Source organism: Oikopleura dioica, chromosome 1, assembly GCF_907165135.1.
Source record: "Oikopleura dioica chromosome 1, OKI2018_I68_1.0, whole genome shotgun sequence".
NCBI classification, from domain to species: domain Eukaryota; kingdom Metazoa; phylum Chordata; class Appendicularia; order Copelata; family Oikopleuridae; genus Oikopleura; species Oikopleura dioica.
In genome coordinates, this window is record NC_137291.1 from 5,518,569 (window position 1) to 5,540,200 (window position 21,632).

At 40.1% G+C, this 21,632-nt stretch overlaps 6 protein-coding genes across 8 annotated transcripts; 3 read left to right on the forward strand and 3 right to left on the reverse strand.

The window, feature by feature from the left end:
* Positions 1 to 30: 30 nt before the first annotated feature.
* LOC145708511 (uncharacterized) lies at positions 31 to 1,435 on the forward strand. The gene is made up of 6 exons (XM_081786193.1): positions 31 to 318; positions 364 to 456; positions 500 to 689; positions 741 to 823; positions 865 to 1,127; positions 1,171 to 1,435. The coding sequence occupies exons 1-6, from the start codon at positions 80 to 82 to the stop codon at positions 1,326 to 1,328; spliced, it is 1,026 nt and encodes a 341-aa protein (XP_081642319.1). The 5' UTR covers positions 31 to 79; the 3' UTR covers positions 1,329 to 1,435.
* A 946-nt stretch (positions 1,436 to 2,381) lies between these two features.
* Positions 2,382 to 4,015, forward strand: LOC145708477 (trypsin-like). The gene is made up of 2 exons (XM_081786150.1): positions 2,382 to 2,719; positions 2,767 to 4,015. The coding sequence occupies exons 1-2, from the start codon at positions 2,715 to 2,717 to the stop codon at positions 3,893 to 3,895; spliced, it is 1,134 nt and encodes a 377-aa protein (XP_081642276.1). The 5' UTR covers positions 2,382 to 2,714; the 3' UTR covers positions 3,896 to 4,015.
* A 186-nt stretch (positions 4,016 to 4,201) lies between these two features.
* On the reverse strand, positions 4,202 to 5,304 carry LOC145710904 (Golgi-associated plant pathogenesis-related protein 1-like). Its single transcript, XM_081788617.1, has 5 exons — positions 5,144 to 5,304; positions 4,898 to 5,099; positions 4,768 to 4,853; positions 4,477 to 4,724; positions 4,202 to 4,393 (listed from the first exon to the last, which is right to left on the reverse strand). The coding sequence occupies exons 1-5, from the start codon at positions 5,191 to 5,193 to the stop codon at positions 4,311 to 4,313; spliced, it is 669 nt and encodes a 222-aa protein (XP_081644743.1). The 5' UTR covers positions 5,194 to 5,304; the 3' UTR covers positions 4,202 to 4,310.
* A 636-nt stretch (positions 5,305 to 5,940) lies between these two features.
* On the reverse strand, positions 5,941 to 7,503 carry LOC145711851 (uncharacterized). Its single transcript, XM_081789544.1, has 4 exons — positions 7,064 to 7,503; positions 6,747 to 7,019; positions 6,296 to 6,632; positions 5,941 to 6,254 (listed from the first exon to the last, which is right to left on the reverse strand). Exons 1-4 carry the CDS (start codon positions 7,411 to 7,413, stop codon positions 6,126 to 6,128), a joined length of 1,089 nt encoding a protein of 362 aa, XP_081645670.1. The 5' UTR covers positions 7,414 to 7,503; the 3' UTR covers positions 5,941 to 6,125.
* Positions 7,504 to 7,526: 23 nt separating this feature from the next.
* Positions 7,527 to 16,652, reverse strand: LOC145711826 (rho GTPase-activating protein 10-like). Of its 3 annotated transcripts, none has more exons than XM_081789518.1 (16): positions 16,497 to 16,652; positions 12,738 to 12,929; positions 12,076 to 12,415; positions 11,513 to 11,658; positions 11,369 to 11,470; positions 10,924 to 11,242; positions 10,572 to 10,757; positions 10,452 to 10,518; positions 10,217 to 10,389; positions 10,151 to 10,162; positions 9,856 to 9,972; positions 9,695 to 9,793; positions 9,500 to 9,650; positions 8,566 to 8,898; positions 7,975 to 8,433; positions 7,527 to 7,927 (listed from the first exon to the last, which is right to left on the reverse strand). In XM_081789518.1, the coding sequence occupies exons 1-16, from the start codon at positions 16,572 to 16,574 to the stop codon at positions 7,840 to 7,842; spliced, it is 2,862 nt and encodes a 953-aa protein (XP_081645644.1). In that variant the 5' UTR covers positions 16,575 to 16,652; the 3' UTR covers positions 7,527 to 7,839. The 3 variants fall into 3 exon arrangements, with proteins under 3 accessions (XP_081645644.1, XP_081645660.1, XP_081645652.1); XM_081789534.1 differs by lacking the exon at positions 16,497 to 16,652 and adding an exon at positions 14,723 to 14,855 and having other exon boundaries at positions 7,528 to 7,927; XM_081789526.1 differs by lacking the exon at positions 10,151 to 10,162 and having other exon boundaries at positions 7,529 to 7,927.
* A 4,025-nt stretch (positions 16,653 to 20,677) lies between these two features.
* Positions 20,678 to 21,421, forward strand: LOC145699507 (uncharacterized). The gene is made up of 4 exons (XM_081776784.1): positions 20,678 to 20,784; positions 20,828 to 20,943; positions 20,986 to 21,158; positions 21,207 to 21,421. Exons 1-4 carry the CDS (start codon positions 20,685 to 20,687, stop codon positions 21,277 to 21,279), a joined length of 462 nt encoding a protein of 153 aa, XP_081632910.1. The 5' UTR covers positions 20,678 to 20,684; the 3' UTR covers positions 21,280 to 21,421.
* Positions 21,422 to 21,632: the final 211 nt, after the last annotated feature.

Below are 21,632 nucleotides of genomic sequence, written 5' to 3' on the forward strand. Positions count from 1 at the left end.
AATATTGCGGTACGCATTCAATTTATTTTCTAAAAGAGTAGAAAGATTGATTTGCGTCTCTCTCAAAAATAAGAGAAAAATGGTCGACAAACGCAACAAGCCTCCTCCTAAAGGCCCTCCCCCAAAAAATCCCGGAGTAGAGGATGAAAAAGCTTCTAAAGACAACCGAACCAGTACCGACCCCCTTGACGACCCGATGTTGGCTGCTGCAATGGAGGCAGACCCAAAGATGGCTGAAGCAATGATGGCTAGAGGAATGAGTAAGAACGATCTTACTGCATTGATCGATGCTCTGAATGAAAAGTACAATAATGAAATGTAAGAGAATACATTTTTATTAAAAATAGTAAAGCTCATTTTAAGACCACATAATGAGACAGGCAATGACCTAGACGACGACAAAGAAGGAATGGGTGCACTGGTGGACTCCTTGGGATTGAATGGAACCAACGAGAAGTAATTTTAAATACCAGGGACGAATAACCAAGCTTACTTTTAGCACTGTCCTGGGAGGTACCATTGTTCTTGAAAAGCCGGAGGAAGTTCCCGAGAGTGAATTGGACACCGAAGCTGTGATCAGACTCCTTCGACTTGATAGGGACGCTTTGAATGCTGGACGAGAGGCCTGCTTATTGGCGCACAATGAGAAGCGTCGTCGTCACGAGGACACTCCTGATATGGCTTCTAAAGTAGGAGTTATTTTAAAGAAGGATTTTTTCTTATAATTAATTATAATTAAGTTTGGCGATCGAATAAATGAAGGCGCTCAACATTGGGCGGAACAACTCGCATCTGGTGCTCAATTTGGTTATCAACCAAATATGTGAGAATTTTATTGAAACATTCAAGAACATTTTTCCTTAGACCCTTTGGAGAAAACATCTACCGTGCAGCTTTACCGAATCCGGTAAGAACAGCAAATGCAGAAATGTTTGTCACCTTTGCGCAATGGGCTGTCGAGGCGTGGTATAACCAGGTCGACAACTACGACTTCGCAAAACGATCGAGACTCATGGACGAAAGCCACATGAACACATCTGTCGGTTCTTTCACCCAGGTCATTTGGAGAGAGTCCAGAATTCTTGGTGTTGGAATCGCCCTTTCGCCTGATGGAAGAGCTTTTTACGGTATTAAATGCGGATCTTTTTCAACTGTTCAATTATATTTCAGTTGTTTGTCGATACTATCAAAAAGGCAACATCGAAGAAATGGCGTTCCGAAATGTAGGAGCGCTGAAACCCCAATATCAAAACAGCAGCGGACGATCAAGCACTGGACCCCCAAGCAGCGGACCACCAAGCGGAAAAGCGATGAAATCAAAATGGTGATGATCAAAAACAAAAGAAATAAATAAAAATCTGTAATCGACTTTAACTTTCAGTATATCAAACGGCCTGATCATTTTTGAAATTCTTAAATTAATAAATGATGCATAAAATTGACAACTTTATGCTTTGGTATGACAACGTATGATTTCACTGTCTTGACAACATCGTTTCTTCGACGAAGAAAAAAAATTTCGCGGGCATGGAAATCGTCAAAAAACTTCTTGTCTAGTTTTGAAGAGCTCGTCGAGACGAGTCGAATGATATATAAAACTCCAGATAGTTTTAAGATTTTCCGCCAAAAAGTGATAAGAAGGTGTCTTATCAAAAATTTTCTGACCGGCGCCGTTTTTGTTCGAGAAAAGCTGAGGTGATGCTTGACCCCGGAAAATGATCCTCATGGTCTGGTCTATTCCGGCAAAAATTTCAGCTCGTCCTCACATATCCTGCTGTGCTTATCAGCGAAAAATCAAAAAAATAGTGCATTTTGTTGTCGCTGCACGTTCCTAGTTTCCGGCCAATTTACAGTCCCATTTTCCTTGGAAAATGAAATTTAACGATAAACTCGGCTGGGTAAATGATGACGAGCTGAAATTTTTGCCGGAATAGACCAGACCATGAGGATCATTTTCCGGGGTCAAGCATCACCTCAGCTTTTCTCGAACAAAAACGGCGCCGGTCAGAAAATTTTTGATAAGACACCTTCTTATCACTTTTGGCGGAAAATCTTAAAACTATCTGGAGTTTTATATATCATTCGACTCGTCTCGAAGAGCTCTTCAAAACTAGTCAAGAAGTTTTTTGACGATTTCCGAGCCCGCGAAATTTTTTTAAAAATCATCCGTGAAACACTTGACATGTCCTTGGAACAGCGAATTAACAAGTGCTGCACATGCGTTTTCTCAATTAACGATTGCTCAAAACGGAATGTCTAAGCGGCTCGAAACAAAGAAGTTTCGCCGTCATGTTTGCCATAACATCAGCGGCTTGTACCTCTGAGCCCGTATATAATCAACCGAATTCGTTCACAAGCTCATCTTTATACATTTGCTCTATTAGAAATTATTTTTCTATAAAATAGGGAAAAATGAAGCTCTCACAGTTTCTTCTCGCCACCAGCGTTGCCGCCAATTACGACAAGAGATTTCAGAATTTTGCAGCACAAGTTCAAGCGGAGCGGGCTCAACTTTGCTCGGATAAGATAAAGGAGACGAGAGACAAGCTACTCATTCAAAATGGATATTGGAACTGTCCCAGTCTCGACGAGATCAAGTCGAAGATGGAGTGCTTTCCACAATGCAACGATGGATTTAAAAAACTTGGCAAACTAAGCCAAGTAGAATTCAACCGAAACTTGAGGCAACATGCTACAAGTCGCCAAAGATCGAAATGAAGTAAGATAAAAATAAAGATCACGATATATCATATATGTTTTCTTAAGAAATCTTTCTTCAAAAACTTCACTCTCCTGTGCTGAAGATCTTCCTGATGTCAAGCCACCTCATCCGTGTCAAGCCAAAGCTGACACGATCGACATTTTGGACGGAGCTCTCGTTTTGACGGAAGAAATCAGCCGAAAGAGGGCGAAATTCAACGTTGTCTGCGATGATGGAACTGTGAAAGGCGAAGTCATCTGTGCAAAGCAGAAGAAAGGCGTGTTTTTCAAAGCGCCGACTTGGAGCGATCAGATCACGTGGCAAGACTCTTGGACAGGAATTTGCAGAGAGTTCGCCCCACTGAGCAACTCGATCAGCCCTGGTCTTCAAACTTGCTCCGAGTCGGAGAACTTCCCCGAACTGGCAGGTCCTATGGGAAAAATCGTCGGTGGAGTCCAAGTCCTCGAGAATGAGTGGCCTTGGATTGCTCAGTTGAAGTTCGACTTAAATGATGGGCAGGAGAGACTTTGCGGAGGAAGCGTCATTGCCAATAGATGGGTCATCAGCGCCGCCCATTGTTGTCTGGACGTTCAGAGAGTCGTCGGGCGGTTCGGAGATTTGAAGGCGATGGAATCTGACAGCAACGAATACGAGCTCGAAGCCAGCGCCTGGTTCAATCATGCCGAGTACGACCATTATGCCTATGATAAAAACAACGATGTCTGCCTGATCAAATTCAACGACGACATCATCGCTAGTGACCCAGACAGCAAAGTTCAAGCTGCTTGTCTCCCAAAAGCAGACAAGCAACATGGCGCCGGTTGCTGGGTTGCTGGCTGGGGATCTCAATTTTTCGGGGGATTTGCAAATCCAGATCTCCACTCTGTTGGAGTGAATGTCTTCAGCGCTGAATACTGCATTGCGAATTCCCCCTCGATCTTCTTCCTCGAAGCTGACGACATCTGCGCCTACAAACCAGATCTAAATGGCGATGGAATGCTCGATGGTGGTGCCGCCGCTTGCAACGGAGATTCCGGCGGACCTCTCATCTGCCCAACCAATGGAAAAGCAACTCTGGTCGGTCTCGTTTCAAGAGGAATCGGCTGCGCCTGGGCAGGATTTCCGAATAAGTACACTTCGACCTTCGTTACTTCTAGTTGGATCCAAGAGACTGTCGCCGCAAACGGACTTTAAGATTACTTGCCCATCTTTTATCTGTAACACTTCTCTCTCAATCGACAACTTCTGAGCGTCAAGCCTGCCCGAGCAAATTAAACTCATTCTTGGGAGTCTCGTGATAAGCTTAGTTTTGGCCCCAAATAGCCATACCTGCTCCTCTTTATTATGAATACATGAAAATGATCTATCAGAAGTCTTGTTTATTGCACGCAGGCTGGTATCTCAATTTCAATTAAATTGTTTACTGTCTTAGCGCTTGAAGTCTCTCTTTTTCTGTTGGTATTTTTTTGAACATTCAATAACTGCATTGATAAACAAATATTCCGAGTACAAGAAATTTTATTGAAAAAAAAAACAGTCATCAGGTTTCGCTCTTTTCCAAAATTTAGAATTGATTAAATTCAGTGTAGCTAACTTCCAGGAACGGTTTTTAGGAACAGCTCTCGATTAATTGTCCGACTTGTTGAGCTCGTTGACCTACGATATTGCCTTCTTGGAAGTATCGGCAAACAACTTAAAATAAAATTTTATATTCAATAATTTAATGATATCATGTTGTTAATTAATATATTTTGTTTATAATTTCCGGCCCCTACCAACGATATAATTGCCATCTTTCTCTAGCGCGATTCCAACACCGAGGATTTGGGATGTTTTCCAGATTAACTGAGTGAAACTACCAACTTTCTTGTTGTTCAAATTTGTATGATTCTCGAAGTCGTAATCTTCGATTTGCTGGTACCAGCGATTGACGCAATCTTCTCCAGTATGTTGGAAATCGGCCAAGGTCATGTAATCTAAGTCACTTTGCAGGTTGATTAAGACGATGTTCTCTCCACAGACTCTTTTAAAAATCGATTATTAGGTAACTAGTAGTAGGCGATAACCTGTTTTCTGGATCATAGCCGTATTCTTCACCGGCTGCAATTTTATCGGCCCAATCTTGTGCTCTTCTGTTAGCATGTTTGTTGAGCTTAACAATTGAAAATAAAAATAAAGGACATACTTTAATCATACAATCATAGGATTTGTCCCTTCGTGTAGCTCGCGCTTCTTGTTGTGAAACTCAAGAGCTTTGTTTCGTCCAGCTTGAATAGCTTCCATGTCAAGTTGAAAATACTGCGAAATTTCAATTGCGTCTTGCACGGTATAAGCGACTTGCAGGACTTCATCCGGCATACCTTCAAGGATATATCCGTTTTCTGGGATCTCGGCTGGGCTTGAAGTACTTTAGTCGAGTTTATTTCAAGTTCTCTGTCTTACGCGGTTGTTAACGCTGTTACAACTGCTTCAACGGTATCAAGGGCGCTCATTTTTCTGGAGAACGATATCTTCGGCCGGCACCACGAGTATTTACGTGCGTGAACCGGAAGCGACCCAGATACGAGTGACTTTGAAAATAGACTGAATGAGAGGGTCGAGTATATTTTAGCGCTTAGACCGGAAACGAGCCGCAGAGGAATGCTCTGAACTTCGCAAAAAACTGAAAAGCCTGATGTTTCAACACTTTATTTTTGCGCAGTCACAAACTTTATCATTGACCGTATATTTATCATAGTATACTTTATCATAGCCGTATAGCACTCGAATCCATTGGAAAAGGGGTCCATGCAAAGAAAGCATTCAGAAGAGCAGCTGTTTTGGCAAATATTTGCGCCGTAGAAAAACTTCATCTTCGAGCAACTAAACAAGGGCCTTCATTTTCAACATACTCTCACTCTCTTACGTCGGAATTCCTTTGCTGAATTCGCAGCAATAGCTGTCACATGAATCTGGATCTTGGCATTTCGCGACGCAATTTTTGAATCCCGTGATGCAGGAAAACTTGCATTCTCCGCCAGGACAGCTTCTCAGACATGCACTAAGGTCAGTTTGGCATTTATTAGGGCACTCAGTTGCCTCTGCATCTAATGAAAATTATGAGTTTGAAGGGGATGAACACTGAGAGAAAAACTTGATTCATGATCTCTTATTCATGAATTTCGGCCTTACATTTTGTGAAAAAGCAAAAAGAAAAAAGAAGAAAAACTGCTGCCCTGATCATCATTTGCTTTCCCTGCGTTTTCCTGCTCTTTATAAACCGAAAGCGCTCTATCCGAAGATTAATTAATTCTGACAGAGGCTGTGAGACAGCGCCCGACTATCAGCTCCTTTATCCGTCTCAACTATTCAATATTGGCGTCTGTAACTGTTTTTTTTATTTTTGATTGAAATTAATTTATACATTGTTAAATTGAGCTTATCTTCAATTATTATTGATTTCTTCTCGTTTCTTGTCAATTGAAGCCTTCAAATTTTTGTACGATTCCTTCACTTCTTCTTCCACTCCAAGTGCTTTTGCGAGTCTCAGGGCACCATCATCAGCGTTGCCGCACTACAATCCAATTAAGACCTATTCAAGCTGTTGGTAAATACATAGAATGCATCAGCAGTTCTCCTCCTGTCCTCCTTGAAGCTTCCAACGAGCTCCCTGTTGATCAAAATCCTCGGGCAGTCGTTGCCAACCCCATCTGGGATTCCCCCGACTGGATAGACATACAATGAAGTACCCATCACAATCATCAAATCGCATTCCTCCAAATCATCGTTTAGCAAATCATGAAACCTGTCTGGAAGACCTTCCCCAAAGAAGACGATGTCAGGCTTCACATAGGCGCGGTCATTTCTGTCCTCACAAGATGTGCATTCCATTACTGTGCCAGCTCGGAGCATAGGATGCACTTCGGAATTTGGGTACACTTTCTTGCATCTTTTCGGAGGATCAAGAAAAAGAATAAATGCCTTTGTTGATGTAAACTGTCAGTTTGACTGTCAGACAGATCGTATTCCCTGTATTCTTAAGATGATCTTTTTTAATCTCTTCCTAGTGCATCTCGAACTGGCGAAAGATCCGTGCGCTTCGACCAGCTTTTCTTCCTCTAAACCGGCTAATCGCTCAAGACCGTCGATATTCTGCGAATAGATTCTTTTCAAAATGCCAAGTTTGCCGAGTTGAGCGATGAAGTGATGAGTGATAGTTGGAGCATAGAGACCAGGTAGGAGTTCTTTGGAGAGGGTGTAAAAGGCTTGCGGTCTTTTCTTGAAGTACTTGATGTCGAATACAGCTTCTGGGTAAGGGAGGTTGTATCGCTCCAGATTGCTGAGATTCAGAATATTCAAACACAGTCATATTTGCGAGTTTACCTGTAAAGCCCAGTTCCTGGCGTTCTGAAATCTGGAATTCCCGCGGAAGTGCTTATTCCCGCTCCAACCACCATCACGATATTCTTCACCTTCCCTTCTTTCAATAATGCTTCGACATCTTCAATTTCAAATTCATTCGCCAATTCACCGCCAGAACTCGAAGACGAGCTTGAAGTTGACTCGTCGTCGCTTTTACTGTCTTTTAAGTCGATTTTCTGAATGCACTCGCTCAGCTCATCTGTCATCTTTCTTCTTGTAACTGTACTTGAAACTGCTCTGGATTGAAATTTGTTTTTCGGAAAGATTCGAGTAAATGGCAGTTGCTTGAGATTTCTGAAGAGAGAATTCATTTTTTCATAACTTAGCAACGCCAACACTAAAAATGATAATCCAAATTCTTATTCAATGCTTTGGCAAGCGCTTTTGTTTTGCGACTGAAATTGGAATTTTATTAGAAACACAGAAAGGGCGTTTTGGAAAAGGCACCAAATTATACACATTGGATTCTTATGATTGTCAGTAAGCTTCTTTAGATAAGAGATAGTCTGATTGATAGGCTTGATGGACGATTTTTTTGTTTATTTAGATTTTGAACCATTGTGAACATAAATTAACTTTACAAGCAGGTCATTGTTTTCGCATCCCGTTTTTTGGCGAGATACAGTGAGGTTACAGCGGTAGGTGACATTTTTTGTTTGTACAGAGAAATAGAAAGTGAACTTGTGCGAATTGAAGTGGTGAAGTAGAAGAGAAGCAGAATTTGCGATTAAAATATTTTAATCTGACGATTTTGTGGAATCGAGGAAGACGATGAAGGGACCGGGAACCAGGCCGCAGCTTTCTTTTCCTGTTTCTGGATGTTTCCTGAAAAGATCGTGAATCTTGTGACTCTTGTCTTGTGAGTAGCTTACATTCTCGCGAGGTACCAGCCATCATGCAGCGGATCATTTTGAACATCGTAAAAGTACTGTCCCACCTCGAAAGTCAGTTCGTCCGGATTATCCGCTTTGCAAGCATACTTCGCCTTTGCCCTGGTCGCCAGTTCAAAAGCAGAGGAACTCTTGTGCATCACCGCCGGAGACGCGGACGGTTGAGGACTGTGAAGCTCGGTATGCAACGGATCCGGCTCCCCAAAAATACTTCCTGCATCTTTGGAGCTTTGTTTTCGCAAAATCGAAGGGCGAACGTGGTCGGACTCGTTGCCAGTCGGTCGACGCTGGATTCTGGAGGAGCCCTTGTTGAGGCTCTTTGAGCGGATGCTCGTTATCGGGCTCTTTTGGATGTTATCCGGCATTGCTCCCGGAGTCACCAAAATATTGAAATCGGTGTCGGTTTTGTGCTTTTCCCGGATGTCTTCCATTTCGCTACTTCTGAATTTTAATTGTTGCTTGAATATCTTGATACATTTTTGTCTGGGCTCGGCAGCCTTTGCTCTCTCAAATCCCGCCTCAGATTTTCTACATAGGCTGTCGAGCCCAGTTTTTACAGAGTCCCTAACTTACGATTTCTGGAGCCTCTGCCTCGTGAGCGTGACTTTCCCACCATCTGCCGACGAATTGAGCTCCTCGTTGCTCCCGTCAATCGTCAGCGAGTTGTCAAAATCCTCGGAGCTTGAATTAGTTGCAGTCGAAGACGAGGAGTTCTTTTTGCTCACAAATGCTCTTGGAATGGCGGGACTTCGATTGTCGTCGGTAGTTTCGGATTCGTCGATGTCGGGGATTTTTGAACTTTCGGAAAATTCGGCGATTTTCTGCGGCGTCAGGTGATAATGAAGATTGTCGTACTCGCTCCGACGGTTTTGGCTTTCTCTTCTACTATCAGATGGCAGTGACGATCTGAAAAATGTACGTAAACTACATGTCTTGTAGTAAATCTGTTGTAATGAAATAAAAGATCTTCGTTTCTACTAGAGGGTCAGATGTCTAGACAACAAGAAATTTTCTGACGACACCTCGAAGAATTCTTGATGTCTTTGCCAAGAAGAAACAGAAGAAAGCTTATTCAGTATTTCAAAATAAGGGTATACCACCGGATATATATTCACAAAACCGACCGCATTTCACCAGATAAAAAACGTTCTATCACCATCAATTTTACCAGACATACAAAACGCGCAAAAATGAGTGTCTCGCTACAACTGAAGCTCCTCGTCTTCGTTTCCCGAAAAGTCAGTTTCGGTAAAGTCAGATTCAGGAAGAGCGACGAGAAAGTTTCCCCTCTTTCTTTCTCTTCCGAAAAATTGGAAATGTCCATTTCTAGGGCTTCGAATGTTTCGAGCACATTTGGAAGACGGGAAACGCGAGCTCCACTGGCTGTAGTCCCTCCTGACTGTACAGGAGGCAACTCAGACTTGTCAAAGTGAACGAACAATGAGATTCTAGTGAGTTAGTAACATATATTCACATTAAGCAGCGACATTTATTCGTAAATGCTTACCTAGAAGTTGTTCGATTGGACAAGGAAAAGGAATGCTTCTGAAGAGTCTGGTTCATAGTCTTGATTTCTTCTGACGTTTGAAAGAAGGAATCGTGCTTTTCTATCAGCAACTCGACCACTGTACATTGGTATTTGACATCTTGTAGTCCAGCTAAATATTTTCGATATTTCTCATCTTCTATCTATTGACTTTACCGATCGTTTCTTGCTTCGCCCACATAAAGGCAGGCCCAAAACAGACGGAAATATTTTGGGCTGACATTTTGTTCACACTATCGTTCGCAGCGACTTTCACTGAAGGAAGATAATAAGCATTCGATGACTTCAGCAACTGTAAGAATCTGCGTGGAACGAACCTAAATGCTCGCAGATCATTTTCAGCACGACTTTGTTGACTTCTGGCAGCGTTTGTAAAATGCCCTTGAACTCTTCTGATTTGACATCGATTTCCACATCGTTGTTTCGAAAGATGTCTGAACAAAAAATGAGAATGGGTCAGCAGCGAATTCTTCTTGAAATAAGTCCAGTTGGAATCAAGAAAAACTGGTCGGTTCTGTTTTGTGTTTTCTGAAGCCAAAATGAAAAATACTCGTGAAGATAATTGTGATGACTTGATAACTGATAATTGATTTTTAAAAAAGTAACTGTTACCTTCTCCAATTGCTGGTGTTAGTAACCTTGGTAAGCAAAATTAAGTCGGCTTGGGCGTTGAATTACCTATGATTGTCTCGTGATTTTCAAAGGTGAGAATGGGCTCGCGTAAGTTCCGAAAAAGCGCCTTGATCGCTGACATAATCGTCCGCACCTCGCAGTTGTTCAGGTCGACGCTGTTCGAGGGATCGATGATTTTCTTCAGCAAGTTGTCGACTTTTGACTGGACTGCCACGGTGCTAGAAGCTTTGATAAATAAGGCAGTTGGTTTTAACAAAAGGATTTCAAGATTTGAACTAACCGATAAGCTCCTTCCATTTCTAGCCCACCACCAGACTCGACATGCGTGATGCATTCTTGCAATCTGCCTGAAGAAAGAAAAAGTAAATATCTACAGAAAGTACGCATTTTAGCAACATACCGACAATATGGTCGTCTAGCTCAATATTATGACTGGCGCATGAAATGCCTCCCGAGCCGGGGTCGACGTAAACTCTTGGGTTCCCACCGGTATTGCACGAAACGAGCTGCTGCCAACGCTTGAATTCTTCTTCGCTTGCTGCTTGGAAGGTCAGACACTTTGAGTCGCCCTGCTTGTTGTCGCTCACTAAAACGGAGACTTTTAAGTTTGATCAAGAATTTTTTTCAAAATTACCGGCTTTTCCTTGGGTTGACCCCATTTTTAGCGCACTAATTTTAAACTGAGATATATAAATAACCTAAGCTATTCTATTTATTAACTGCTCTAGAAAGAACGAAAGGACAAGAGTTACCTTGAATGTGGAATATGTTTTTCCTGTCGGTGTTCATATCGTCCATCCTACTCGAGTCAAAAACAACCGAATAGGTGGTCCTGGACATGACACTGTCTGGATTGTACAGCACAATTTGCTTCTTCTTCGCGCTGAACTCGAGATAGCGATGGCTCCATTTGTAGCCGGCAGTTTTCAGCGCCATCGGTCCTTTTGAGAAGCCCTTTTCCAGTTGTAGAACATGGCCTTCGTATGCGTCCTCGTTTTCGTTCAGCCGAGTTGACGGATTTCTCACGTGGTTTTGTCTGTGCTTGTCCAGGTTTTCTTGTATACTTTTGTGCTAAAGAAGAGGGAGTTAGTTAAGGATGGGGTCGGCATCGGGGCACGGGAGAAACCCCTGAGTCAGGGATCTTGAAAACCACGGCTTTCAACTGTACCCTAACCTGGGTCAAGACTAAAAACTTACTCTAGCGCGTTGATTATTAGACAAATTCAGCGTTTGCTTGATTTTCTCGCTATTTTCCAAGTGGTGGCATTCGTAGCAAGATTTCGTGAATTGAAGCCAATCCTAGAAAGAAATAGAAAAGCGAAAAGATTAATAATTTGTTACGCCAGCGATTGAAGATAAATTCTCCACGAGTTCGTATTTCTTTTCTTCTTCGATTGCCAAAAGCGTGTCCACGTATGCGAGCGCGTTTTCGTGATACTCCTTCCTCGACTTTTTCGTGTCTCGGATCGCCTGGTTTTGCTTTGACTCTGAAAGTTCAAGTTCAAGGCCAGAATTATGACTGTCAGACATGTTTTTGAACTCTCAAATACGATCGTATTTGATGACATTAATGTGACACTGTCTCGTTAAGAAATGACAGCATAAATCATCATCAAACATTATTCATTTAAAAGAGTCAAGGTGACATTGAATGTATCTCGATAAACGTTTCTCAAGATTTGAGAATCATCCTATGTAAACCTGAGTTAGGGTCCTGAAGAATCTTAATGAAAAGCCGCGTGGCGGCTTTCCAAAAACGTAGCCGGGAAGCGGCTACGCGAGAGTTTAAAAATAGTTTTGAGTGATTTAGTCAGTAATTTGCTTCGCAAAACCTGAATAAAGATCTTTCAGAACCTGACTCAGCTTTCCCACAAAGTCTACCGAGTCTTTTCCCCATTTCTCACCTTTGTGGCCTTCCCCAACTCCGGAATTGGAAGCCATGTTCTTGTAATATTTGTCTCTGTACTTCTTGTAAGCTCTTCGTTTCTCCGTGTACGCTTTTTCAATTCTATTTTCTCTGAATCTGTCGATCTTGCCCTTCCACTTGCTCATGCTCTCCAGCATAATCTCGAAGTTTACCATGTAAGTGGTGAACATTTCGGAAAAGTCGCCCAGCGAGTTTTTCATGAAGAGTTCGTCCTGGCTCAGCTGCGGGCCGATCGTCCCTATTTGGAAGCCATTCACCAAGTCGGCGTTGAGCGTTTTTTGGGCTTCGGCAAACGCTTGACCTTTCGTGATAAGGTCCTGAAAATGAAGTTCAAACGGTCACTTTTTATTGATTCATTGGTTTTTACACCTTTTTGACAAGGCGTTCTTGGTGCTTTCAGAATACATGTTATGATCTTGGCTCAGAAACCTAAGCAAAAAACCTCTGACTCAGGTTTTCGAGCCCTGACCATAACATGTACCGGATTCTGAAAATACGAAAACGGTGTTTTCCAAGAAAAAATCACCATGGCGCCCGAAAAGCTGTTAAAAGTTTTATATTTTCGAAAAATGTCAAGAGTCGCGGAATTGACAATTGTCCAAATAATTGCACAAGACTCTTCTTGCGACTGTAACTGACCTGTATATGTTTTGTTGTCTTTTTGATGGCGTCGCGCGTGCCCTCGATCGTCTCTTCATACTGCGCGATGGCTTGTCTGTATCTCGGCGGGTCGAGCCAGCACTCCGAAAATTCCAAGTCGAAGCTCTTTCCGCCGCCGGTTCTTGCTCTGTTCGGCTTTTTCTTGATCGACGAGCGATTCATTCCATGTTTCTGAAAAACAAAAAATCAAAATTCTGAAAATCTCTTCTTGAAATTTCAACCAATTGGTAAACTAAGCGCGCGTAGGCGTTGCGCAAAACCGAAAAAGTGTCATTTATGATTTCTGTTGGGCTTTTTTACCGTCAAAGTGTCCATCTTGAAATTTCCTCTTTCTCAAATTCAAATCCAAAAATTGTCAAAAGAAAAATCGTCAGAAAAAAAACGGAACTCTTCTTTTTCAGTCGAACGAGCAAACGCGCAGAAACGCCTTTTCAAAGCTCTTTGTGTTAAATTTTTATTGCCCAAGAAAATTATTGACAAGAACAAAAATAAAAACCGAGAATTGCTTTTTGTCGTTTTTTCGTTTTTTCACTCACTCTTTTTATTCTCTGAATCTGAGCTAGTCAAAGACAGATAAATAAACTGCCTTTTTTGAATTAATTTAATTTACAATCATAGTTGGGAAAATGATGAAAGCCTCGTGCCGCCGTCTTTTAATCTGTCTCTGTTTGACATTCCTGAAAAGACATATTTACTGGAACTTGACTTGAGTATTCTAGCTCACAAGTTCTCCCGAAAATTGACGTAAATTGTGCATCTAATCTCGACTTTTGAAGACAAGATCGTTAAGGGTATCAGCGGCTTTAATTTGAATTTTTCTACTGGAGCGCAAATGGAGAGGATACCCTTAAAATTGAGGCCGCGATTTTAATTTCTGATTTGTTAACATTCACTAAAATTCCCTGATAATCGAGATTCGGGGTCTGAAATTTAAGGGTATCTCTAATTTTTACTCTTTGGGAATTGCTTAACATCAAAAATACTTTCTGTACTGAAATATCTCTTGATAACAAGATCCTCTCGAACTCTGATTGACAGCGCTAAATTCACGCGCTTGAGGATTTACAGTAGTCCTTTTCTAGCTCAAAAAAAATGGAAAACACGAATTTTTCCACAATAAATTTGTCGCAGCTCACTGTAATTGACAATTTAGTCAGACAGAAAAAGAAATAAAAAAACGTTATATTTGGTAAAGCATGAATCATCAATAATTTTCAGGAGGTAGAAAATGAATAATGGTTATTTATCTTTTCTCCGGAAGTAAAATTTCTCGAAGAAGTAGAGTTTTATTGCCAATGTTTAGCTTTCGGAGTTGGGCTCCATTATCAAAACACTAAGGATGATTTAGTACAGAATGCAGTTAAATAAAATCATCCTTAGTGTTTTGATAATGGAGCCCAACTCCGAAAGCTAAACATTGGCAATAAAACTCTACTATATCGATACAAGATGTCAACAACAGAAATTTCTCGAAGAAATTTGAAATTTGGAAACTCGGAAGTCAAAATCGTTACCGATCATTACCGGAAGAATCGAGCATTTTTATGAATTCCAAATGTTCTCGATAAGAAGGTCAAGTTGCGTTCTCGACAAACAGAACTGAGAATCTACGGAAAAAACGACGTGTGGGACGAGTTCTCTCAGTGACGATTTCTATTCAAATTGGAACTTGGCAAATATTGATGCAGCAGTTGTTCTTTTTCAAAATGAAAAAATTGCTGGAATTATGTTAAGGCTCTCACCTCTCTAAAAATAACAGAAAATAAGGGAGTCATTACACTATTTTCTGAAGAAAAAACAAGAGTCCACAAGATATAGAATTAATAAAAGGGATGCCCTTAAGGTCGAACCTTTAAGTTGACTCAAATTTTAAGGGTGTAGAGCGCGTTAAAACCTCAAATTTTCAATACTGAAAATAAGGTGAGATCTCAATTTTTTTCTTCAATAATTTTCGCTCGTTTTACCTTGATCATTCATAAAAAGCTTCTATTTTCTTCGTCAGAAAATCTCTTTTTCTTTTCTCAGAAAAATATTTATAAAAAAATTTGGTTTTTTCTTTGAAAAATAAAGTTGCGTCTAAATTATGCTTTTTTGGAGAGTAGAATCAAGTGATCTCGCTGTTTCTGGCTGTGTTTGCTCGAGTTGGAATGCAGAGCTATTTCGTCGGCCAGAGTTTTACGGCTTTTGCAAATATTTAAATTTCAAAGACAAAAATCAAAATTTAAATCGTGACGTCCATCTTGACCAACATGCGACGAACACGCGCGATTCTACCGCAAATTCAAAGCCAATAAAGCAATTACAGTCACATTAAGGATGTCAACAACGATTCTGGTCATATTTGTAACAATAGTTAAAGTGACTTCCCTATTCATATTTGAATTTTTTCTTTACTCATATTTAAGATTGAACCCTTATCTACAAAGTAAATTTGACGAAAATCTAAAATACTAATCAATTAATCCCCACCGCGGCTTCAAAGAACCTTTAAATCCATGAATTCGGTACACTTGTAACAATAGTTTAGGTATCTTCCCGAAATTCAATTTGGATAGTTTTTGCACAGAATGAAAGCTCAAACACTTTTCTACAAAGTAAATTTGAGGGATTTTCGAAACCTTTATTGCATGCATCTTTTTTCATGCATTGTTATAAGTAACGATTTTTTCAAAGTTTGAACTCGATTTTAGTACTGTTCCTGTGCATCGATTTGTTTCATTACCAGTAGTAAAATAGTTTGATCCTATGACAATATCCCGGAGTGCTCAGATTGTGCACTCAGTAATTCTTTAATCCCCTTTTCCGGCGCCAAAGTGCAGGTGTTTGCGACTTTTGGCGCCCTGTTTGAATGCGAAAAAATGGCTTGATCTTATCGCAATGGGTATCATTGAAAAGAAAATTTCACAAGCTTTCAGAAAATATATAGATTGCTATATAGAATGTAAGTTTTAAAAAAAGCATTTATCACAGTGCATTTCTAGAGAACGTCAATGCGTCAGCGCGCCCATCGAATCGGTCATATCTCGAGATCTAGATGAGATATTGAAGATCTGAAAAAAGCTTTGGAATCAGCGTCTGATACGTAACAAATATAGGTTCGGTCAGCCAATCAGACATGACTTGAACTGGTCGTTGTTCACACCCTTAATGAACTGAATTCAAAGATTGAAAGATCAATTCTCTTAGAAAACAGGCTGAAGATCGAATTTGGGCTGAAATTTTGGCCGACTTTTTTAGTGTATTTCATCTTTCTTTCTGTGAAAATAAAATAAGGGTGTCGCCATCTTATTTTTTTTTATTTCTCCGCTCGTTTTTTTCTCAAAATGACCTGTATTCAGCAAACTGTGTAGTAAACCTGAGTCAGGGTTTTTGATAGCTTTACTGAAAAGCCCCGTAGTAGATTTTTTTAACAAAGCCGCAAAGCGGCTTCGATAAAAATGAAATTTCGGATTCGGCGAGGCGGTTTCGTTTAAAAATAAAGCCGCTACGCGGGTTAACAGTAAAGCTGTCAAAAACCCTGACTCAGGTTTTTTACACAGGTTGTCGAGAGAAAGCCGAAATTTTGTTATCAACGAAAAAAACCGTCTTTCAGAAAATTTCAATTAGGCTGAAACTTTGTAACCGACAGCTTGTAATCAGAAAAATTGCTGTAGAAACGCCACCAGCCGCAAAGCTTATCGAAATCTATCAATCAGTCTGCGTGGCAGTTATTGACTCTATCAATCTGTTTCTACTTACTCTTTGGGATCCGCTAGAACTCGAGCTATGAAATCTGGCGATCGTTTCGTCGCTGTGGAAATCGTACGGATTGTACATTTTCAAATTTTACGACTTTCGATTTTTCTCCGATTTCGATTTCGTCTCTATTAGAAAAAGAAGATTGGCGATTTTCGATTTATTTCTGAAATGATCTGGGAAATTGGATTTGGAAAATTGGTAAATATTGATGATTAGGCAAGTGGATGTGTTGGCCCAGGGATAATTACTCTACGAGCACGGCTTGTTTTATGCAGAAACAGGAGAAGATGAATAAAGCAAGCTGATGATTTGATCAAGAAAGAAAAAAGAGGACAGCAATGAATGGATGCAAAAATACAATAATGATTTCTTGTAGAAATTCGCCCAAGACGAAGACAAAAATCTGCGGTAAAGCCGGAAATTCAGAAAAGATTTGAAAGAAAGTTATGCGGAGCCGCTCCGCGGATTCCTTTTTGAAAAAGCCGCTAGGCGGCTTATATTTTAGGTTTTTCAGGGTCTAACCAAGGATTTGAGGAAGAAGATTGTTCTCCGTCGATTCCGATTGCTGACCTTGTTTGTGCTGGTCATTTTTTTATTCTCAGACTAAGAAAGATGAATTTAAAAAACTTTTTGCAAGCTAAATTCTTAGGTGGTTAGATTTTCAGCTCTAAAGAAAGCCCGTAAAATTTGGAGTCGATTCAACCAATTCGTTTTCGAAATTTTCTAGAGAATGACGTCACAAATGACGTCAGAAAGTTCCAAAAAGCCGAAACTTTGAGTCTTATATTAACTGCGTTCCTGCTTTAATTTTTCTTTGTTCGATAGCTCAAATGAAAGCTTATTCAAAACTGTACTTAGGTTTTTACGGATTAGGAAAAAAAATTTGAAAAAGTTGGCTCTAGAATTTTCCGAAAAAAAAATTTCGAGGAAATGAAAACTTATGAAAAACCTTAGTACAGTTTTTCATAAGAATCAATTTGAGCTATAGAACATGAGAAAACTCCGTCAAAAAAGTCGAAAAAAAGTGACTCAAAGTTTGCCCGAAATAGCCATTTTCGCTAACTTCTAGCGTAATTTATGACGTCATCCTCTGAGGATTTCGGTCTGAATCTAGTGCAGTCGACTCAGAATTTTACGGGCTTTCTGCTGAATATAAAAACAGGCAAAGTCAGGATTTTGCCTGCAAAAAGTTTTTTAAATTCATCAAAGATATTTCGAGGATTTCAATAATTTGGAAAAAATCAGGAAGATAAGAAACAAGACTGCATTTGAAGCTTTAGAGAGATTTGAAGTGGCGTGGCTTGTTTCGTATTTATCTTTCTTCGTTTTCCCGGCATAAAGTCAAAAATCGCGTCACAATGAAAAACCTCGTCTCTGAGACGCAACGACCTTTGAAACTGAATAAAGAAATTCACAAAAAAATCGCTCAAAAAGACCGCTTTTGAAAGGAAAAAATTCAAAAAGCGGAAATCTGGCAGTTTTAAAAGCAAAAAAAGCTGACTTTCTTAAAACTCTTCTGTCGGTGTCAATATTTTTACGAGTCTTCAAGTCGTAAATCAAGAAAATTGATGATGATCATGCTAAATGAAGAACGGAAATCTTTACTAAAACCGACCATAAGTGGCAGATTTTGATTTTCGTTAAATATAACGAAAATTATTCTATTATTTTTGTTAAAAATTGGTATTTATATTCAAAAAACGCATAAAATGGATAAAAATTTGTTTCTTTTCAAAAATAAAAATCATAATTTATTTGATAAAAGAATCAAATTAGCAATTCAAATAAATAAAATAACAAAATTAATGAAAATCCTGATTTTATTATCCATTTGTGTCGAAAACCCGTCCAATCCACCCGAAAACAACCAAAAAGACGGGCAGAGTACTGAATGAGTCATTATTTGAGGAATTTCACTTTTCCGAAAAAAATACTCGGCGCTGATTGGCCAGCGCCGCGTCCTCACGAGATTTTTTCTTCGAATCATAAATCGGCTTTTACGCCGAATATTCTCGCTATATTTCCCGCTGATAAATTTTTCAGAGATTTAGAAGAGATTTGAAGATACAGTGACTTTTACAACAAGACTAAGACAGTAAAAACAGTAAGAAACTGAGAGAAGTCGAAAATAGCGCCGAACAGTTGTGGTAGTGGGTGAGAGGCCCTGTAGTTCAGTAATTAACAGTGCCAGGGCGCTATCAACTCACTGCCTGACTGTAAGCGGGCTTAGTTTTTATTCTGTAGCGAATTTTCTCTTTTGAAAACGAAAATTTAGAGCTCAAAAATCGAATAAAAAATAGTGGCGGCGCAGCGATGAGGCCGGCCTGGCTGGGCTGCGCAATGAGCTGCCTCTCTCTTTTCAATTGATCGATAGTAAACATTTCGTGTTTGGCTTCTAAGCGGCCAATAGGAAACAACCGCCACCCGACTCCAATAAATACAAGACTAGGATCGACCCACGTTTTGGCATTCCGGACCAGACCAGTCAACAATTGAACCACTTTTTTATTAATTTTGTTTAGCGTTATTTCGAGAGGAAAAAAACATTAGGAGAAACATTAGGAGAATATCCTTTTCTCACCTTTCCATAGAAATTTTGCTGAACACATGATTTAAAATTGTCACTTTTTCTAATTGAATCTGATTTTATATAACTCATGTTCCTTCTGGCGGAAAAATACTGCGGTTCTAAAATCTGGGAGTCCTTTTTCGCCGGAATTTTGGTCGTTACCTAATGTTAAAATCGCAAAATTAAATCTAAAATTCGAGAAGCATCTTGCGGCTTCGAGCAAAGTAAGACAAAATAGCCGCGCCTTGGGCGGCTCAAGTTTTCTCTTACTCGAAGCTTCAGGCGGCTTCTCGAATTTTAGATGTAATTTTACGATTTTACCGTATTATAACGACCAGAATTTTAGCGAAAAGCACTCTCAGAGATTAGAATCGCTGTGATAAGTTCTAAATCTATATTTTCGGTGCATAATTTGTTAAAATAAGTCGTGCAAATCGTTTCTCGAGCAAATAACATCTTTTCTGTACTCCTCAAAATTGTTCTTTTTATCTTGTCCTAACAAATTCGTTAATTTCAGAGTTATTGCGAACGGATGAGGAGCTGATCATCCTCTTGAGAGCTTGGCAACGAAAGAAGCTAGAACTTCTTTTCAAGGAGTCGAAAGACTGGAAAGGCGTCTTGCCAAGCAATAAGAGCTCACACTTCCTCGAAGATGTGCGCTGGAAGAATTTTGAGCCGAAATGGAACGCGCTCGTTCGGGACGATAAACATCGTCCAAGTCAATGGAAGTTGCCGAGAAATCGGGAACTCGAGGAGAAAATAGCAGAAAAACTGCCTTTGTTATAATTTCTGGAAACACTCCTACAGCATATCTTTCTACCGAAAAACGGTTGCGCTATCAATATTATTCCTATTCCACTGAAGCATGTTTCAACTTGAAAGACTCCTTTATCACCTTCGGGTACCTGTGAAAAAACCTGAGTCAGGGTCTGAAAAGCCACGAAGCGGCTTCGTTTTCAAAAGCCGCTGCTTTCAGTTGAGACCTTCAGGACCAGTCTCAGGTTTTCTACTCAGGTCGCAGAGCTCAGACCCTGTCTCGATTTTGTTTTAACAAAAAACTCTTTTCAGAAAATGCGAATTTAAAAATCTGAGGTCCACAATTGCCAGGGATCGGCTCCTGGCGGACAAATGAAGACTCATCTGGAGCGCTGGTTACTCCATCGAATGAGAGGACGATAATTTTCGATGTCCTCACAATCAAGAATACTTCAACCTCGAGTGGTTGGAGGTCCTCAAACTTTCTTTTGTGAAAACACCTTCTTTCTGAAATGAAGCATGAATTTCATCACTTTCTCCACCATAATTGGTCCAAAATAAATTATTTAACTTTTAAAAAGACTTGTCAACTTCTTTTCTTAGCAAAAATATGATTTTGTCATGAATTTCAAAGCGACTAGCTTCGTGGAAATAAACGAAAATTGGGCTTTTAATTGGTATCTTAGACTTTAACTTGCGATTCTGAAGTAGATCCCGGTTCAGCAGCCTCTTATGCGAACCTGATTCAGGATAATCAGCGACTGGTTCCATCATTTTCGTCTCAAACTCTTACTTAGACTAATAGACTATTAGTAATAATTACTAATTAGTAATAGTCATGCATTCTTATTTCCAATTTTCAGATGGGTTTTTTCCTTCCGTACCTCCAGGTCGCTCGTAGCGCCGGAAAATCTACCTTCCCCGCTGCCGTCGCTGGTCAGGCTGCCTATGGCCTTCCTTTGGGTAAAAATATTCTTGAAGAAAAACGCTAAATCCCCTTCTACAGCCAAGTACCCAGTCCAGTGGGTGGCCCCTAAAGAAGAGCCTTCCATGTACCTCGCCGACTCGCTCTACCCCAAGCCAGGCTACCAGACGTCCAAAATGCTTATTCCTCGACAATTTGTAAGTTTTGTTTCTTTTTCTTGATCTGAAGAAAATTTCTAGCTCTCTTACCCAACCAACAACGGTACCTTCTACGGCAGCTGGCGATATGCTGAGCTGCGAAAGAACCAGTGGCTCTGGTGGACGACTCTTACTGTCATCATGATCACGCTTATTCGGGCTGGCGAAGGCGGATCTTTGAACAAGTCCTGGCGAGGACACAACGACTCTTACTGGTAAAATCTCCCTTTTCATGAGAAAAACTAATGGCGATTTCTTTTCAGGTACGGAGAAAAACACGAACTTCTGCATAAAATCGAAGAGCTTCAGCACAACCTCGGCCGAATGGCTCACTAAAACCTATTACAAAGACGAAATCGCAATTTGGAATTAATTCCGAGTTAAAATGCATCTGTTTCTTTCTTTTTACGTTTCCTGGAAGTTCACTGTTCAAATTTTTCAAAATCCAGACAATTAAATCTTCAACGAAAGAATGAGATTTTATGAAAAACTGATTTTGCGACTAGCGATCTATTTTATATTGAGTTATTTTACGTTAATTTACGTTATTTTCGAGTTAATTTTCACAAGTCATCATTGAATAAATATTTTATTTTAGAAACAAACGAAAAAGTTCTGCTCAAAGAATAAATAAATAAGAGGGGTAAATGTAACGAATAGACCGAAATATGAAAAGTCGGAATCAAGGC

What these genes read in the sequence shown, in the direction of transcription:
- LOC145710904 (XM_081788617.1), bottom strand. Translation starts at nt 5,193, where the DNA reads ATGAGCGCCCTTGATACCGTTGAAGCAGTTGTAACAGCGTTAACAACC. An exon ending in AAGGGACAAATCCTATGATT is followed by an intron (nt 4,854 to 4,897) that starts GTATGATTAAAG and finishes TCAATTGTTAAG; the next exon opens with CTCAACAAACATGCTAACAG. An exon ending in AGATGGCAATTATATCGTTG is followed by an intron (nt 4,394 to 4,476) that starts GTAGGGGCCGGA and finishes TTTTATTTTAAG; the next exon opens with TTGTTTGCCGATACTTCCAA.
- LOC145708511 (XM_081786193.1), top strand. Translation starts at nt 80, where the DNA reads ATGGTCGACAAACGCAACAAGCCTCCTCCTAAAGGCCCTCCCCCAAAA. An exon ending in TTTGGTTATCAACCAAATAT is followed by an intron (nt 824 to 864) that starts GTGAGAATTTTA and finishes ATTTTTCCTTAG; the next exon opens with ACCCTTTGGAGAAAACATCT. An exon ending in TGATGGAAGAGCTTTTTACG is followed by an intron (nt 1,128 to 1,170) that starts GTATTAAATGCG and finishes ATTATATTTCAG; the next exon opens with TTGTTTGTCGATACTATCAA.
- LOC145699507 (XM_081776784.1), top strand. Translation starts at nt 20,685, where the DNA reads ATGGGTTTTTTCCTTCCGTACCTCCAGGTCGCTCGTAGCGCCGGAAAA. An exon ending in TGCCTATGGCCTTCCTTTGG is followed by an intron (nt 20,785 to 20,827) that starts GTAAAAATATTC and finishes CCCCTTCTACAG; the next exon opens with CCAAGTACCCAGTCCAGTGG. An exon ending in GGACACAACGACTCTTACTG is followed by an intron (nt 21,159 to 21,206) that starts GTAAAATCTCCC and finishes ATTTCTTTTCAG; the next exon opens with GTACGGAGAAAAACACGAAC.
- LOC145711851 (XM_081789544.1), bottom strand. Translation starts at nt 7,413, where the DNA reads ATGAATTCTCTCTTCAGAAATCTCAAGCAACTGCCATTTACTCGAATC. An exon ending in CCAGGAACTGGGCTTTACAG is followed by an intron (nt 7,020 to 7,063) that starts GTAAACTCGCAA and finishes TCTGAATCTCAG; the next exon opens with CAATCTGGAGCGATACAACC. An exon ending in GAACTGCTGATGCATTCTAT is followed by an intron (nt 6,255 to 6,295) that starts GTATTTACCAAC and finishes ATTGGATTGTAG; the next exon opens with TGCGGCAACGCTGATGATGG.
- LOC145711826 (XM_081789518.1), bottom strand. Translation starts at nt 16,574, where the DNA reads ATGTACAATCCGTACGATTTCCACAGCGACGAAACGATCGCCAGATTT. An exon ending in GTTCTAGCGGATCCCAAAGA is followed by an intron (nt 12,930 to 16,496) that starts GTAAGTAGAAAC and finishes TTTGTTTTTCAG; the next exon opens with AAACATGGAATGAATCGCTC. An exon ending in CTAATAATCAACGCGCTAGA is followed by an intron (nt 11,243 to 11,368) that starts GTAAGTTTTTAG and finishes CCTCTTCTTTAG; the next exon opens with CACAAAAGTATACAAGAAAA.